Consider the following 14,980-nt stretch of genomic DNA (forward strand, 5'->3'; position numbering starts at 1 on the left):
CTAGCCCAAAATCACACCCTCTCAACCCAGCAACAGTTAGCTAGCTAGCCCCAAATCACACCCTCTCAACTCAGCAACAGTTAGCCCCAAATCACACCCTCTCAACCCAGCAACAGTTAGCTAGCTAGCCCCAAATCACACCCTCTCAACCCAGCAACAGTTAGCTAGCTAGCCCCAAATCACACCATCTCAACCCAGCAACAGTTAGCTAGCTAGGCCCAAATCACACTCTCTCTACCCAGCAACATTTAGCTAGCTAGGCCCAAATCACACTCTCTCTACCCAGCAACATTTAGCTAGCTAGCCCCAAATCACACCCTCTCTACCCAGCAACAGTTAGCTAGCTAGCCCAAAATCACACCCTCTCTACCCAGCAACAGTTAGCCCCAAATCACACTCTCTACCCAGCAACAGTTAGCCCCAAATCACACCCTCTCTACCCAGCAACAGTTCGCCAGTTAGCCCTAATCACACTCACTACCCAGCAACAGTTAGCTAGCTAGCCCCAATCACACTCTCTCTACCCAGCAACAGTTAGCCCCAATCACACTCTCTACCCAGCAACAGTTAGGTAGCTATCCCGAAATCACACCCTCTCTACCCAGCAACAGTTAGCCCCAAATCACACCCTCTCTACCCAGCAACAGTTAGCCAGTTAGCCCCAATCACACTCTCTACCCAGCAAGTTTGCTAGCTAGCCCCAATCACACTCTCTCTACCCAGCAACAGTTAGCCAGCTAGCCCCAAATCACACCCTCTCTACCCAGCAACATTTAGCCAGCTAGCCCCAAATCACACCCTCTCTACCCAGCAACATTTAGCCAGCTAGCCCCAAATCACACCCTCTCTACCCAGCAACAGTTAGCCAGCTAGCCCCAAATCACACCCTCTCTACCCAGCGACAGTTAGCTAGCTAGCCCCAAATCACACCCTCTCAACCCAGCAACAGTTAGCTAGCTAGTCCCAAATCACACCCTCTCTACCCAGCAACAGTTAGCTAGCTAGTCCCAAATTACACCCTCTCTACCCAGCAACAGTTAGCTAGCTAGCCCCAAATCCACCCTCTCTACCCAGCAACAGTTAGCTAGCTAGCCCCAAATCACACCCTCTCTACCCAGCAACAGTTAGCCCCAATCACACCCTCTCTACCCAGCAACAGTTAGCTAGCTAGCCCCAAATCACACCATCTCTACCCAGCAACAGTTAGCTAGCTAGCCCCAAATCACACCCTCTCTACCCAGCAACAGTTAGCCCCAAATCACACTCTCTCGACCCAGCAACAGTTAGCCCCAATCACACCCTCTCTACCCAGCAACAGTTAACTAACTATTTTCTCTATAGTAACTGACCAAACATATTTTCACACAACAGTTAGCTACACATGAAGGAGAGAACCAGGAAGATATTTCTGATTGCTAGCCATCTATATTTATCTCACCTTAGCAGGCATCTTGTTGGATGTGGGACAGACCACGGTGTTGAGTGTCTCGAACAGGGTGGCCAGGTTGGCCCGGTGTCGGGCCTGCAGAGCCCGTCTTCTCTCCTTCTGGTGCTCCTCCATGTCCCGTTTCCTCCGGAGCCCGGTCGGACCGGTACAACCTCGTCTGGACATCTTGATTTATTAATGGGTTATATAAAATAATAATAAGACACTACACGGGTTAATAATCGAGTTGTTATATCGGTCAACAACAAGATGGCTACCGAGCACTGATGGCTGTTTTAGCTACTTGATTAAGTTTAGAGTTGGATAATATATCCACAGACCTTATGTTGTTGTTGTTGCTACCTTACCTTTCTGAAATCCTTTATAAATGTATGTTAACAAACTGTCCACGTTTTCTGTTAAATTGTTATGGAAAAGTATCTATAGTGTGTGTGATTTTTCGTGCAGGATGTGGCTACATGAACCGCGGTAAAGAGGCTCCAACGGTCTCAGGATTGAGATCAATGATACCAATTTCGCAAATTTGTTGCTAGATTTAGCAACTTTTCAGAGTACCCTAGCAAAAAAATAATCAAACTGCACCTAGCAACAAATGTAGCTTCTTTAAAAATATATATATATTTTTTTTAGCAACTTTTGATGAAGTGACTCAAACGCTAAAAAGTGTTTTGACACAAAAAAACGATGTTCTCAGTCACAACACACGTGTCTGGCTGCAAAAGTGCGATGTGAGTGACGTCAGCAGCAGGCGCTCAGCAGCAATTTCAGCAAATTGCAAATTCATCGTAGGTTCGACGAGACAAAACCCAATGAATATAGATGGTCACAAATGTTTTGATCCTGGACAGAACTTACAACATCAATCAACATGTCTCAATCAAAATTGTACAGAAAGGAGTGGGAGTCTGTACCTGAATTTAAAGGGTGTCTGAAGCCGGTAATTGGGGGATGATTGACGGGCATACTGTGCGTACTGCAAATCAGATATGCTTTGCAAAAAAAAATGTATGACATCAAAAAAACATTGTGCTACAGCAAAGTATATAAATAAATCAAAACCTTTCAACCCCACAACGCCGTCTACATTACCACAGGTGGTTAAGAAAGTGCAGAAGTACAGAAGCCACTATAGCAATGGCCACTGCAAAGCTTTGTTCGATGCTAGCATGCGACCATTTAAAGTACGGCTTGCAAAGCTGCCTTCTCAGATTCTGTGGCAGCAACAAACTTCCAAATGGACCGCACCAAGTGCACAGATTTGATTAGGGGAGTACTGGCTCCTTATTTTCCTCCAAAGGGTAACATCAGATGTGTAGGGGATGAGAAGTTCAGTCTCTTTTTGGACGCCTTTTCAACGCAAAAAAAAAGAACCATTGTGTCCACATTTCTGGGGCTGGTTGAATTTGAGGGGGGGGGGTTGATCAATAGTAAAGGCGGTAGTTTCTTGAGAAGTGTAACCATAAAAAGGTTATTGTCACTGATAATGCGTTTGTGATGACTGGGGTGCACAAGATTTTAAAGGAAGAATGTGCATTTCCCAGTTTGGTTCTCATCCTCTGTGTGTCAGTCTTTACAACTGGCTGTCAGTGCAGCATCCAAAGAACCCATCCCTAGGTGTGTTGAGTACTTAAACCATCCCAAAGAGCGCTAACCAAGGAGCGATAACCAAGGAGCGTTAACCAAGGAGCGTTAACCAAGGAGCGCTAACCAAGGAGCGATAACCAAGGAGCGCTAACCAAGGAGCGCTAACCAAGGAGCGTTAACCAAGGAGCGCTAACCAAGGAGCGCTAACCAAGGAGCGCTAACCAAGGCTCCCAGACAACCTAGAAGCCTTGTGAAACATCCTTGCCATTCATATGAAACGGTGGTGTCTCTCCTGGTGTCTCTCCTTGCCGTTCATATGAATCGGTGGTGTCTCTCCGTGCCGTTCATATGAAACGGTGGTGTCTCTCCTTGTCGTTCATATGAAATGGTGGTGTCTCTCCTGGTGTCTCTCCTTGCCGTTCATATGAAACGGTGGTGTCTCTCCTTGCCGTTCATATGAAACGGTGGTGTCTCTCCTTGTGTCTCTCCTGGTGTCTCTCCTTGCCGTTCATATGAAACGGTGGTGTCTCTCCGTGCCGTTCATATGAAACGGTGGTGTCTCTCCTGGTGTCTCTCCTTGCCGTTCATATGAAACGGTGGTGTCTCTCCTTACCATTCATATGAAACGGTGGTGTCTCTCCGTGCCGTTCATATGAAACGGTGGTGTCTCTCCTGGTGTCTCTCCTGGTGTCTCTCCTTGCCGTTCATATGTAACGGTGTCTCTCCTTGCCATTCATATGAAACGGTGTCTCTCCTTGCCGTTCATATGAAACAGTGGGATATGTCGCCACCCAGAGGCAGCTGAGACACATTTAATTCATAATGTCAATGGCCTTACCTCAATTAGATTTGCTCAACTCCTGCATCCTCCTTCTCCACTCCACATCAGCCACGTGATGTTTACAGGGGAGGAGCCACGTGATGTTTACAGGGGAGGATCCACATGATGTTTACAGGGAGGATCCACATGATGTTTACAGGGAGGATCCACGTGATGTTTACAGGGGAGGATCCACGTGATGTTTACAGGGAGGATCCACGTGATGTTTACAGGGGAGGATCCACGTGACGTTTACAGGTGAGGATCCACGTGATGTTTACAGGGGAGGATCCACGTGATTTTTACAGGGGAGGATACACGTGATGTTTACAGGGGAGGAACCAGAAATAAATGTGTAAATTGATCCAAACAGATTAAGTTAGTCGTGAAAGAAACGGGGGAGAGGACAAGACGGAGTAGAGGGGATGGAGGAGAGAGGACAGGACGGAGGAGAGAGGATGGAGGAGGGGCGGAGGAGAGAGGACAGGACGGAGGAGCGAGGATGGAGGAGGGGTGGAGGAGAGGCAGAGGAGAGAGGACAGGACAGAGGAGAGAGGAGGGGCGGAGGAGAGGGGACGTGCCGGAGGAGAGGGGACGGGACGGGACGGGACGGGACGGGGGGGTGACAGACTTTTTTAGCAAATGAGAAAAGGCCAATGTCCATGTAGCAGCATTCAACCAACAACAAAACAACCACATCTTGTTTTCAGTTTATTCCACAACTCTTACGATCTTCTGAAGATATCAACAATTTAACAAATTGTCATTTTCCAATAAAAACACAGTGTAACATTTTAAAGGGAACGAGGTTTAAACTGAAACACTTAAACCAGTTTAACATACAGAGAAACTTTTGGCTTCAAACCAGTTTGGCAGCTTAGTTTTAGGAGGAACATTTCAACCAAAGGTACTGGATGGAAGGAGATCAAGCCAGGGTCCCAAATGGCACCCTATCCCCTATATAGCGCACTACTTTTGACCGGAGCCCTATTGGTCAAAGTAAAGCCCAGTGTACACTACTTTCAGTAGTGCACTACATAGGGAATAGGGTGCCTTTAGGAATGTATGGTGATGGAGGCCTCTCCACACACAGACATAACGTTAATCCACTCTCACAGACACACAGAGAGATGGGCAGAGTACTAACGGATTGGGACAGGACGGCTGGCTGAATACTAACGGATTGGGACAGGACGGCTGGCTGAATACTAACGGATTGGGACAGGACGGCTGGCTGGATACTAACGGATTGGGACAGGATGGCTGGCAGAATACTAACGGATTGGGACAGGATGGCTGGCTTAATACTAACGGATTGGGACAGGATGGCTGGCTTAATACTAACGGATTGGGACAGGACGGTTGGCAGAGTACTAACCGATTGGGACAGGATGGCTGGCAGAGTACTAACGGATTGGGACAGGATGGCTGGCAGAGTACTAACCGATTTGGACAGGACAGCTGGCTGAATACTAACGGATTGGCACAGGATGGCTGGCTGAATACTCAACTAATGGATTGGGACAGGACGGCTAGCTGAATACTAACGGATTGGGACAGGATGGCTGGCTGAATACTCTACTAACGGATTGGGACAGGATGGCTGGCAGAATACCAACGGATTGGGACAGGACGGCTGGCTGAATACTCTACCAAAGGATTGGGACAGGACGGTTGACAGAATGCTAACGGATTGGGACAGGATGGCTGGCTGAATACTCTACTAACAGATTGGGACAGGATGGCAGGCAGAATACTAACGGATTGGGACAGGACGGCTGGCTGAATACTAAAGGATTGGGACAGGATGGCTGGCTGAATACTCTACTAACGGATTGGGACAGGATAGCTGGCAGAATACTAACGGATTGGGACAGGATGGCTGGCTGAATACTCTACTAACGGATTGGGACAGGATGGCTGGCAGAATACCAACGGATTGGGACAAGACGGCTGGCTGAATACTCTACAAATGGATTGGGACAGGACGGTTGGCTGAATACTAACGGATTGGGACAGGATGGCTGGCTGAATACTTGACTAACGGATTGGGACGGGATGGCTGGCTGAATACTCTACTAACAGATTGGGACAGGACGGCTGGCTGAATACTAGCGGATTGGGACAGGACGGTTGGCTGAATACTAACAGATTGGGACAGGATGGCTGGCTGAATACTCTACTAACGGATTGGGACAGGACGGCTGGCTGAATACTTGACTAACGGATTGGGACAGGAAGGCTGGCTGAATACTCAACTAACGGATTGGGACAGGATGGCTGGCAGAATACTAACGGATTGGGACAGGATGGCTGGCTGAATACTCTACCAACGGATTGGGACGGGACAGCTGGCTGAAGACTCTACCAATGGATTGGGACAGGACTGCTGGCAGAATACTAACGGATTGGGACAGGATGGCTGGCTGAATACTAACGGATTGGGACAGGACGGCTGGCTGAAGACTCTACCAACGGATTGGGACAGGATGGCTGGCTGAATACTAATGGGTTGGGACAGGACGGCTGGCTGATAAGGACTATGGATTGCTAATTTAAGGGCATCGGTGGGATTAAATCTCTAAGGAATAAGGCTGGATAACATCAGGCCCAGTCTGCGCTGTACGAGGGTAGCAGTTTAAATGATATTACATGTGTCACAACTCAACACTGCAGAAACAGGGGCAAAACAGTCTACCTGTAAACCTGTATTCGGATCAAACACACACACACACACACACACACACACACACACACACACACACACACCACATAATGCCTTGTTATGCAGGAATGCGTACAGGATTACATGATGCTTTGCAAGAAGAACAGGCCACAGGAAGGTAGAGAATGGCTAAATGACACCTTCATATTTAAATCCCCCTGATGTAGAGAATGGCTAAATTACTCCTTCATATTTAAATCCCCCTGATGTAGAGAATGGCTAAATGACACCTTCATATTTAAATCCCCCTGATGTAGAGAATGGCTAAATTACACCTTCATATTTAATAAATCCCCCTGATGTAGAGAATGGCTAAATGACACCTTCATATTTAAATCCCCCTGATGTAGAGAATGGCTAAATTACTCCTTCATATTTAAATCCCCCTGATGTAGAGAATGGCTAAATGACACCTTCATATTTAAATCCCCCTGATGTAGAGAATGGCTAAATTACACCTTCATATTTAATAAATCCCCCTGATGTAGAGAATGGCTAAATGACACCTTCATATTTAAATCCCCCTGATGTAGAGAATGGCTAAATGACACCTTCATATTTAAATCCCCCTGATGTAGAGAATGGCTAAATTACTCCTTCATATTTAAATCCCCCTGATGTAGAGAATGGCTAAATGACACCTTCATATTTAAATCCCCCTGATGTAGAGAATGGCTAAATGACACCTTCATATTTAAATCCCCCTGATGTAGAGAATGGCTAAATGACACCTTCATATTTAAATCCCCCTGACATAGAAACAAACAGATCATCTATCTCTTTTTTTGGGGGGAAATTACCAGAAGGTGGAAAGACATCACAAAAGTTTTTCCTGTCAGGGACATTTCCTGTCGTCAGGGACATTTCCTGTCGTCAGGGACATTTCCTGTCAGGGAGATGTGTGTGTTCCTGACCAGACAGTATGGTCTAACACCCCTTGACTTGAAGTATATATCTGAGATAGACTATAACTTCTGGCCCTGATTTTTACACCAGTCATAGTTGTCTTTTGTATTGCAGTTGCATTTGCATCTTTTCAACATGTCCATTGGATCACATGATCATTTTAGAAAAATATAAATCAGGAAAAAAAATAATAATAAAATGCATTACAAAAATATACTAAATGGTCTACTTCCACGTGACAACTTTACACAACATTAGTATGGACGGACTGGTATTGAATATATCGGGAATCCTCCTTCCGATATGAAGCAACCCACTGTTAGTGGGTGGTGTCCGTTGTCCACCAGGGGGCAGGACAGTACTGGAGATGCATCCAGCTGCAGAGCAGGAGGGAATCCTCCTTCCGATATGAAGCAACCCACTGTTAGTGGGTGGTGTCCGTTGTCCACCAGGGGGCAGGACAGTACGGGAGAAGTATCCCGTTGACCAATAGGGGGCAGGACAGTACTGGAGATGCATCCAGCTGCAGAGCAGGAGGGAATCCTCCTTCCGATATGAAGCAACCCACTAACACAAGGTCTTTTTAAAAATAAATGTTTCAAAACACACGTGTTTTAGGACTTCAGAATGATGATTAACGATGGCACGCCCTGTTGTTAAGAGTTGAGTGTTTCTCCCGAGAGAGAGAGAACGGTTCGATCCCAAGCCACCAACAACAGTATATGGCAGTGGTGGTGTCCGTTGTCCACCAGGGGGCAGGACAGTATGGGAGATGCATCCAGTTGACCACTAGGAGGCAGGACAGTACGGGAGAAGTATCCAGTTGACCACCAGGGGGCAGGACAGTACCAGAGAAGTATTCCGTTGACCACTAGGAGGCAGGACAGTACGGGAGAAGTATCCAGTTGACCACCAGGGGGCAGGACAGTACGGGAGAAGTATCCCGTTGACCAATAGGGGGCAGGACAGTACTGGAGATGCATCCAGCTGCAGAGCTCCACCCCAAAATAACAACAATCAGAAAACAAAAGTTAAATGGATGTGATGGAGTTGGTGGAAGGCACAGGTTTCCAGAAGGGTGGTGGTTGGGTCAGATCCTTGGCCGTCTGTCTGTCCTGATCAGAAGGGTGGTGGTTGGGTCAGATCCTTGGCCGTCTGTCTGTCCTGATCAGAAGGGTGGTGGTTGGGTCAGATCCTTGGCCGTCTGTCTGTCCTGATCAGAAGGGTGGTGGTTGGGTCAGATCCTTGGCCGTCTGTCTGTCCTGATCAGAAGGGTGGTGGTTGGGTCAGATCCTTGGCCGTCTGTCTGTCCTGATCAGAAGGGTGGTGGTTGGGTCAGATCCTTGGCCGTCTGTCTGTCCTGATCAGAAGGGTGGTGGTTGGGTCAGATCCTTGGCCGTCTGTCTGTCCTGATCAGAAGGGTGGTGGTTGGGTCAGATCCTTGGCCGTCTGTCTGTCCTGATCAGAAGGGTGGTGGTTGGGTCAGATCCTTGGCCGTCTGTCTGTCCTGATCAGAAGGGTGGTGGTTGGGTCAGATCCTTGGCCGTCTGTCTGTCCTGATCAGAAGGGTGGTGGTTGGGTCAGATCCTTGGCCGTCTGTCTGTCCTGATCAGAAGGGTGGTGGTTGGGTCAGATGCGTCGTCTGCCTGTATGTCCTGGTCTAATACTGCTGTAGGAGAATAGATGGTTGTCTGTCTGTCTGTCCAGGTCGAGACGATCCTTCTTGGCTGTCCTGAAGTGGGGATTCTAGGCTGCCTCTGTTAGGACAAGAGAGAGAGAGAGAGAGATGACTGATTATTATCAGATAGATGACCAGACACTATGTATTTCACACAGATACTGTTTGTGGTCGTCTGCTGCAATAGCTTATCCGTGACAAGGACCGACGAGTTGTGCATTCCCAGACTGTACTGTTGTAATACCTACATGTTTCAAGCAGACCACCATAGTCCCTGTGCCCAAGAAAGCGAAGGTAACCTGCCTATGTGTCTACCGCCCCGCAGCACTCACGTCTGTAGCCATGAAGTGCTTTGAAATGCTGGTCATGGCTCACATCAATACCGTCATCCCGGAAACCCTAGACCCACTTCAATTCGCACACCGCCCCAACAGATCCACAGATGTCACAATCTCAGTCGCACTCCACACTGCCCTTTCCCACCTGGACAAAAATAACACCCATGTGAGAATGCTTTCATTGACTACAGCTCAGCATTCAGCACCATAGTACCATCAAAGCTCATCACTAAGCTAAGGACCCTGGGACTAAACACCTCCCTCTGCAACTGGATCCTGGACTCCCTGACGGGCCGCCCCCCAGGTGGTGAGGGTATGTAGCAACACATCTGCCACGCTGATCCTCAACACAGGGGCCCCCCAGGGGTGCGTACTCAGTCCCCTCCTGTACTCCCTGTTCACCCACGACTGCATGGCCAGGCACGACTCCAACACCATCCTTAAGGTATACAGACGACGCAACAGTGGAAAGCACCAGCCCTGTATCATCCCAGCCCTGTATCATCCCAGCCCTGTATCATCCCAGCCCCGTATCATCCCAGCCCTGTATCATCCCCATCCCTGTATCATCCCCATCCCTGTATCATCCCCATCCCTGTATCATCCCAGCCCTGTATCATCCCAGCCCTGTATCATCCCAGCCCTGTATCATCCCAGCCCTGTATCATCCCAGCCCTGTATCATCCCTAGCCCTATATAATCCCTAGCCCTTTATCATCCCCATCCCTGTATCAGGCCCAGCCCTGTGTCATCCCAGCCCTATATAATCCCTAGCCCTATATCATCCCCATCCCTGTATCATCCCTAGCCCTATATCATCCCCAGCCCTGTATCATCCCTAGCCCTATATCAGGCCCAGCCCTGTGTCATCCCCAACCCTATATAATCCCTAGCCCTATATCATCCCCATCCCTGTATCATCCCTAGCCCTGTATCATCCCTAGCCCTATATCAACCCTAGCCCTATATCATCCCCAGCCCTGTATCATCCCATCCCTGTATCATCCCCAGCCCTGTATCATCCCAGCCCTGTATCATCCCATCCCTGTATCATCCCTAGTCCTATATCATCCCATCCCTGTATCATCCCCATCCCTATATCATCCCCAGCCCTGTATCATCCCATCTCTATATCATCCTCATCCCTATATCATCCCTAGCCCTATATCAGGCCCTGTATCATCCCAGCCCTGTATCATCCCATCCCTGTAACATCCCCAGCCCTATATCATCAAAGCCCTGTATTATCCCAGCCCTGTATCAGCCCCAGCCCTGTATCATCCCAGCCCTATATCAGGCCCAGCCCTAGGATAGCCCCAGCCCAAATGCCAGCCCCACACAGCCCTAGAATATCCCCAGCCCTATGCCCAAGCCCTAGGATAGCCCTATACCCCAGCCCCACACAGCCCTAGGATAGCCCCACCCCTATACCCCGGCCCCACACAGCCCTAGGCTAGCCCCACCCCTATACCCTGCTCCACAAAGCCCTAGGATAGCCCCACCCCTATACCCTGCTCCACAAAGCCCTAGGCTAGCCCCACCCCTATACCCCAGCTCCACAGCCCAAGGATAGCCCCACTCCTATACCCCAGCCCTAGTCTAGCCCCAGCCCTAGTCTAGCCCCACTCCTATACCCCAGCCCTAGTCTAGCCCCACTCCTATACCCCAGCCCTAGTCTAGCCCGACTCCTATACCCCAGACCTAATCTAGCCCCACTCCTACACCCCAGCCCTAGTCTAGCCCCACTCCTATACCCCAGCCCTAGTCTAGCCCCACTCCTATACCCCAGCCCTAGTCTAGCCCCACTCCTATATCCCAGCCATAGTCTATCCCCAGCCCTAGTCTAGCCCCACTCCTATAACCCAGCCCTAGTCTAGCCCCACTCCTATACCCCAGCCCTAGTCTAGCCCCACTCCTATACCCCAGCCCTAGTCTAGCCCCACTCCTATACCACAGCCCTAGACTAGCCCCACTCCTATACCACACTCCTATACCCCAGACCTAGTCTAGCCCCACTCCTATACCCCAGACCTAGTCTAGCCCCACTCCAATACCCCAGCCTTAGTCTAGCCCCACTCATATACCCCAGCCCTAGTCTAGCCCAACTCCTATACCCCAGCCCTAGTCTAGCCCCACCCTTATACCCCAGCTATAGTCTAGCCCCACTCCTATACCCCAGCCCTAGTCTAGCCCCACTCCTATACCCCAGCCCTAGTCTAGCCCCAGCCCTAGTCTAGCCCCACTCCTATAACCCAGCCCTAGTCTAGCCCCACTCCTATAACCCAGCCCTAGTCTAGCCCCACTCCTATAACCCAGCCCTAGTCTAGCCCCACTCCTATATTCCCCAGCCCTAGTCTAGCCCCACTCCTATAACCCAGCCCTAGTCTAGCCCCACTCCTATACCACAGCCCTAGACTAGCCCCACTCCTATACCCCACTCCTATACCCCACTCCTATACCCCAGCCCTAGTCTAGCCCCACTCCTATAACCCAGCCCTAGTCTAGCCCCACTCCTATACCCCAGCCCTAGTCTAGCCCCACTCCTATAACCCAGACCTAGTCTAGCCCCACTCCTATAACCCAGCCCTAGTCTAGCCCCACTCCTATACCCCAGCCCTAGTCTAGCCCCACTCCTATAACCCAGCCCTAGTCTAGCCCCACTTCTATACCACAGCCCTAGTCTAGCCCCACTCCTATACCCCAGCCCTAGTCTAGCCCCACTCCTATACCACAGCCCTAGACTAGCCCCACTCCTATACCCCAGACCTAGTCTAGCCCCACTCCTATACCACAGCCCTAGACTAGCCCCCCTCCTATACCCCAGACCTACTCTAGCCCCACTCCTATACCACAGCCCTAGACTAGCCCCACTCCTATACCCCAGACCTAGTCTAGCCCCACTCCTATACCCCAGCCCTAGTCTAGCCCCACTCCTATACCACAGCCCTAGTCTAGCCCCACTCCTATACCCCAGACCTAGTCTAGCCCCACTCCTATACCACAGCCCTAGACTAGCCCCACTCCTATACCACACTCCTATACCCCAGCCCTAGTCTAGCCCCACTCCTATAACCCAGCCCTAGTCTAGCCCCACTCCTATACCCCAGACCTAGTCTAGCCCCACTCCTATACCACAGCCCTAGACTAGCCCCACTCCTATACCACACTCCTATACCCCAGCCCTAGTCTAGCCCCACTCCTATAACCCAGCCCTAGTCTAGCCCCACTCCTATACCCCAGCCCTAGTCTAGCCCCACTCCCTAGTCTAGCCCTAGTCTATCCCCAGCCCTATGAATGAGGCATTAAGTAGGATCAGTCCAGTCTCCTGTAGTTATGAATGAGGCATTAAGTAGGATCAGTCCAATCCATAGTCTAGCCCTAGTCTAGCCCCACCCCTGTAGTCCAGTCTCCTGTAGTTATGAATGAGGCATTAAGTAGGATCAGTCCAATCCATTCCAGAGCAGGATATGCAGCGGCTCCCGGATCAAATCCCTCCACCATGCAGGACAACGCTCTGCTGTCCTCTCTCCCATAACTCCCCTCCCCACACAGCAAAACAACAGCTACCACTCTCTACATGTCATCTCCTATACCCCAGCCCTAGTCTAGCTCCACCATGCAGGACAACGCTCTGCTGTCCTCTCTCCCATAACTCCCCTCCCCACACAGCAAAACAAAAGCTACCACTCTCTACATGTCATCTCCTTTATGCCCTTTATGTGTGTGTGTGTGTGTGTGTGTGTGTGTGTGTGTGTGTGTGTGTGTGTGTGTGTGTGTGTGTGTGTGTGTGTGCTGCTGTGACCTCGAACGTCTACAGTCCTCCCTCCTTATTTACAGCTAGAAGTCCCAGGAGCACCAGAGACCAGTGTCCCAAAAGGTCAAGAGTACTGCACTACATAGGGAATAGGGTGCCATAGGGCTCTGGTCTAAAGTACTGCACTATATAGGGAATAGGGTGCCATAGGGCTCTGGTCTAAAGTAGTGCACTACATAGGGAATAGGGTGCCATAGGGCTCTGGTCTAAAGTAGTGCACTACATAGGGAATAGGGTGCCATAGGGCTCTGGTCTAAAGTAGTGCACTATATAGGGAATAGGGTGCCATAGGGCTCTGGTCTAAAGTAGTGTACTATATAGGGAATAGGGCTCTGGTCTGTAGTAGTGCACTATATAGGGAATAGGGCTCTGGTCTATAGTAGTGTACTATATAGGGAATAGGGCTCTGGTCTAAAGTAGTGCACTATATAGGGAATAGGGCTCTGGTCTATAGTAGTGCTCTATATAGGGAATAGGGCTCTGGTCTAAAGTAGTGCACTACATAGGGAATAGGGCTCTGGTCTAAAGTACTGCACTATATAGGGAATAGGGCTCTGGTCTATAGTAGTGTACTATATAGGGAATAGGGCTCTGGTCTAAAGTAGTGCACTATATAGGGAATAGGGCTCTGGTCTAAAGTAGTGTACTATATAGGGAATAGGGTGCCATAGGGCTCTGGTCTAAAGTAGTGCACTATATAGGGAATAGGGCTCTGGTCTATAGTAGTGTACTATATAGGGAATGGGGCTCTGGTCTGTAGTAGTGCACTATATAGGGAATAGGGCTCTGGTCTAAAGTAGTGCACTATATAGGGAATAGGGCTCTGGTCTAAAGTAGTGCACTATATAGGGAATAGGGCTCTGGTCTATAGTAGTGCTCTATATAGGGAATAGGGCTCTGGTCTAAAGTAGTGCACTACATAGGGAATAGGGCTCTGGTCTAAAGTACTGCACTATATAGGGAATAGGGCTCTGGTCTAAAGTACTGCACTATATAGGGAATAGGGTGCCATAGGGCTCTGGTCTAAAGTACTGCACTATATAGGGAATAGGGTGCCATAGGGCTCTGGTCTAAAGTAGTGCACTACATAGGGATTAGGGTGCCATTTGGGAGACAGACCAGGAACTTTAGAGCCCCATCTGGTCTGGGATGATAAGAATGTCGACCCCTTGGAGCAGAGAGAAGAAGAGACAGAGAGAGGGGGGGGGGGGGGGCTGTGTGATGCATCTCTATCTTTCCTTCTGTTCTCTCTCTCCTCTCTCCTCTTCTCCTCTCTTCTCTCAGGTCAGTGAGCCAGGAGAAAGCAGGCCTCACTCTGTCACATCTCTTTAGAATGATGAATGACGCTCTTAGCCTGCCATTAGCTTTGTTATTGGTTCCTGTATTTAGCCTGCCATCAGCTTTGTTATTGGTTCCTGTATTTAGCCTGCCATTAGCTTTGTTATGGGTTCCTGTATTTAGCCTGCCATTAGCTTTGTTATTGGTTCCTGTATTTAGCCTGCCATTAGCTTTGTTATGGGTTCCTGTATTTAGCCTGCCATCAGCTTTGTTATTGGTTCCTGTATTTAGCCTGCCATTAGCTTTGTTATTGGTTCCTGTATTTAGCCTGCCATTAGCTTTGTTATTGGTTCCTGTATTTAGCCTGCCATTAGCTTTGTTATTGGTTCC

General features: G+C 49.3%; 1 protein-coding gene across 2 annotated transcripts in view; it reads right to left on the reverse strand.

Moving 5' to 3' along the window:
• Positions 1–2,442, reverse strand: part of LOC116360572 (stimulated by retinoic acid gene 8 protein homolog) — a 44,690-nt gene extending 42,248 nt beyond the window's left edge. The window contains exons 1-2 of one of the 2 annotated variants that reach the window (XM_031815402.1): positions 2,359–2,442; positions 1,439–1,612 (exon numbers count right to left, since the gene is read on the reverse strand). In XM_031815402.1, the coding sequence (XP_031671262.1) occupies positions 1,439–1,612 (174 nt within the window). In that variant the 5' untranslated portion in view covers positions 2,359–2,442. Of the gene's footprint in view, positions 1–1,438; positions 1,614–1,794; positions 2,309–2,358 lie in introns of those variants that run through there. The other variant, XM_031815401.1, reaches the window with a different exon arrangement.
• Between the last annotated feature and the right edge of the window lie 12,538 nt (positions 2,443–14,980).

This window comes from Oncorhynchus kisutch, unplaced genomic scaffold, assembly GCF_002021735.2.
Source record: "Oncorhynchus kisutch isolate 150728-3 unplaced genomic scaffold, Okis_V2 Okis09a-Okis19a_hom, whole genome shotgun sequence".
NCBI lineage: Eukaryota > Metazoa > Chordata > Actinopteri > Salmoniformes > Salmonidae > Oncorhynchus > Oncorhynchus kisutch.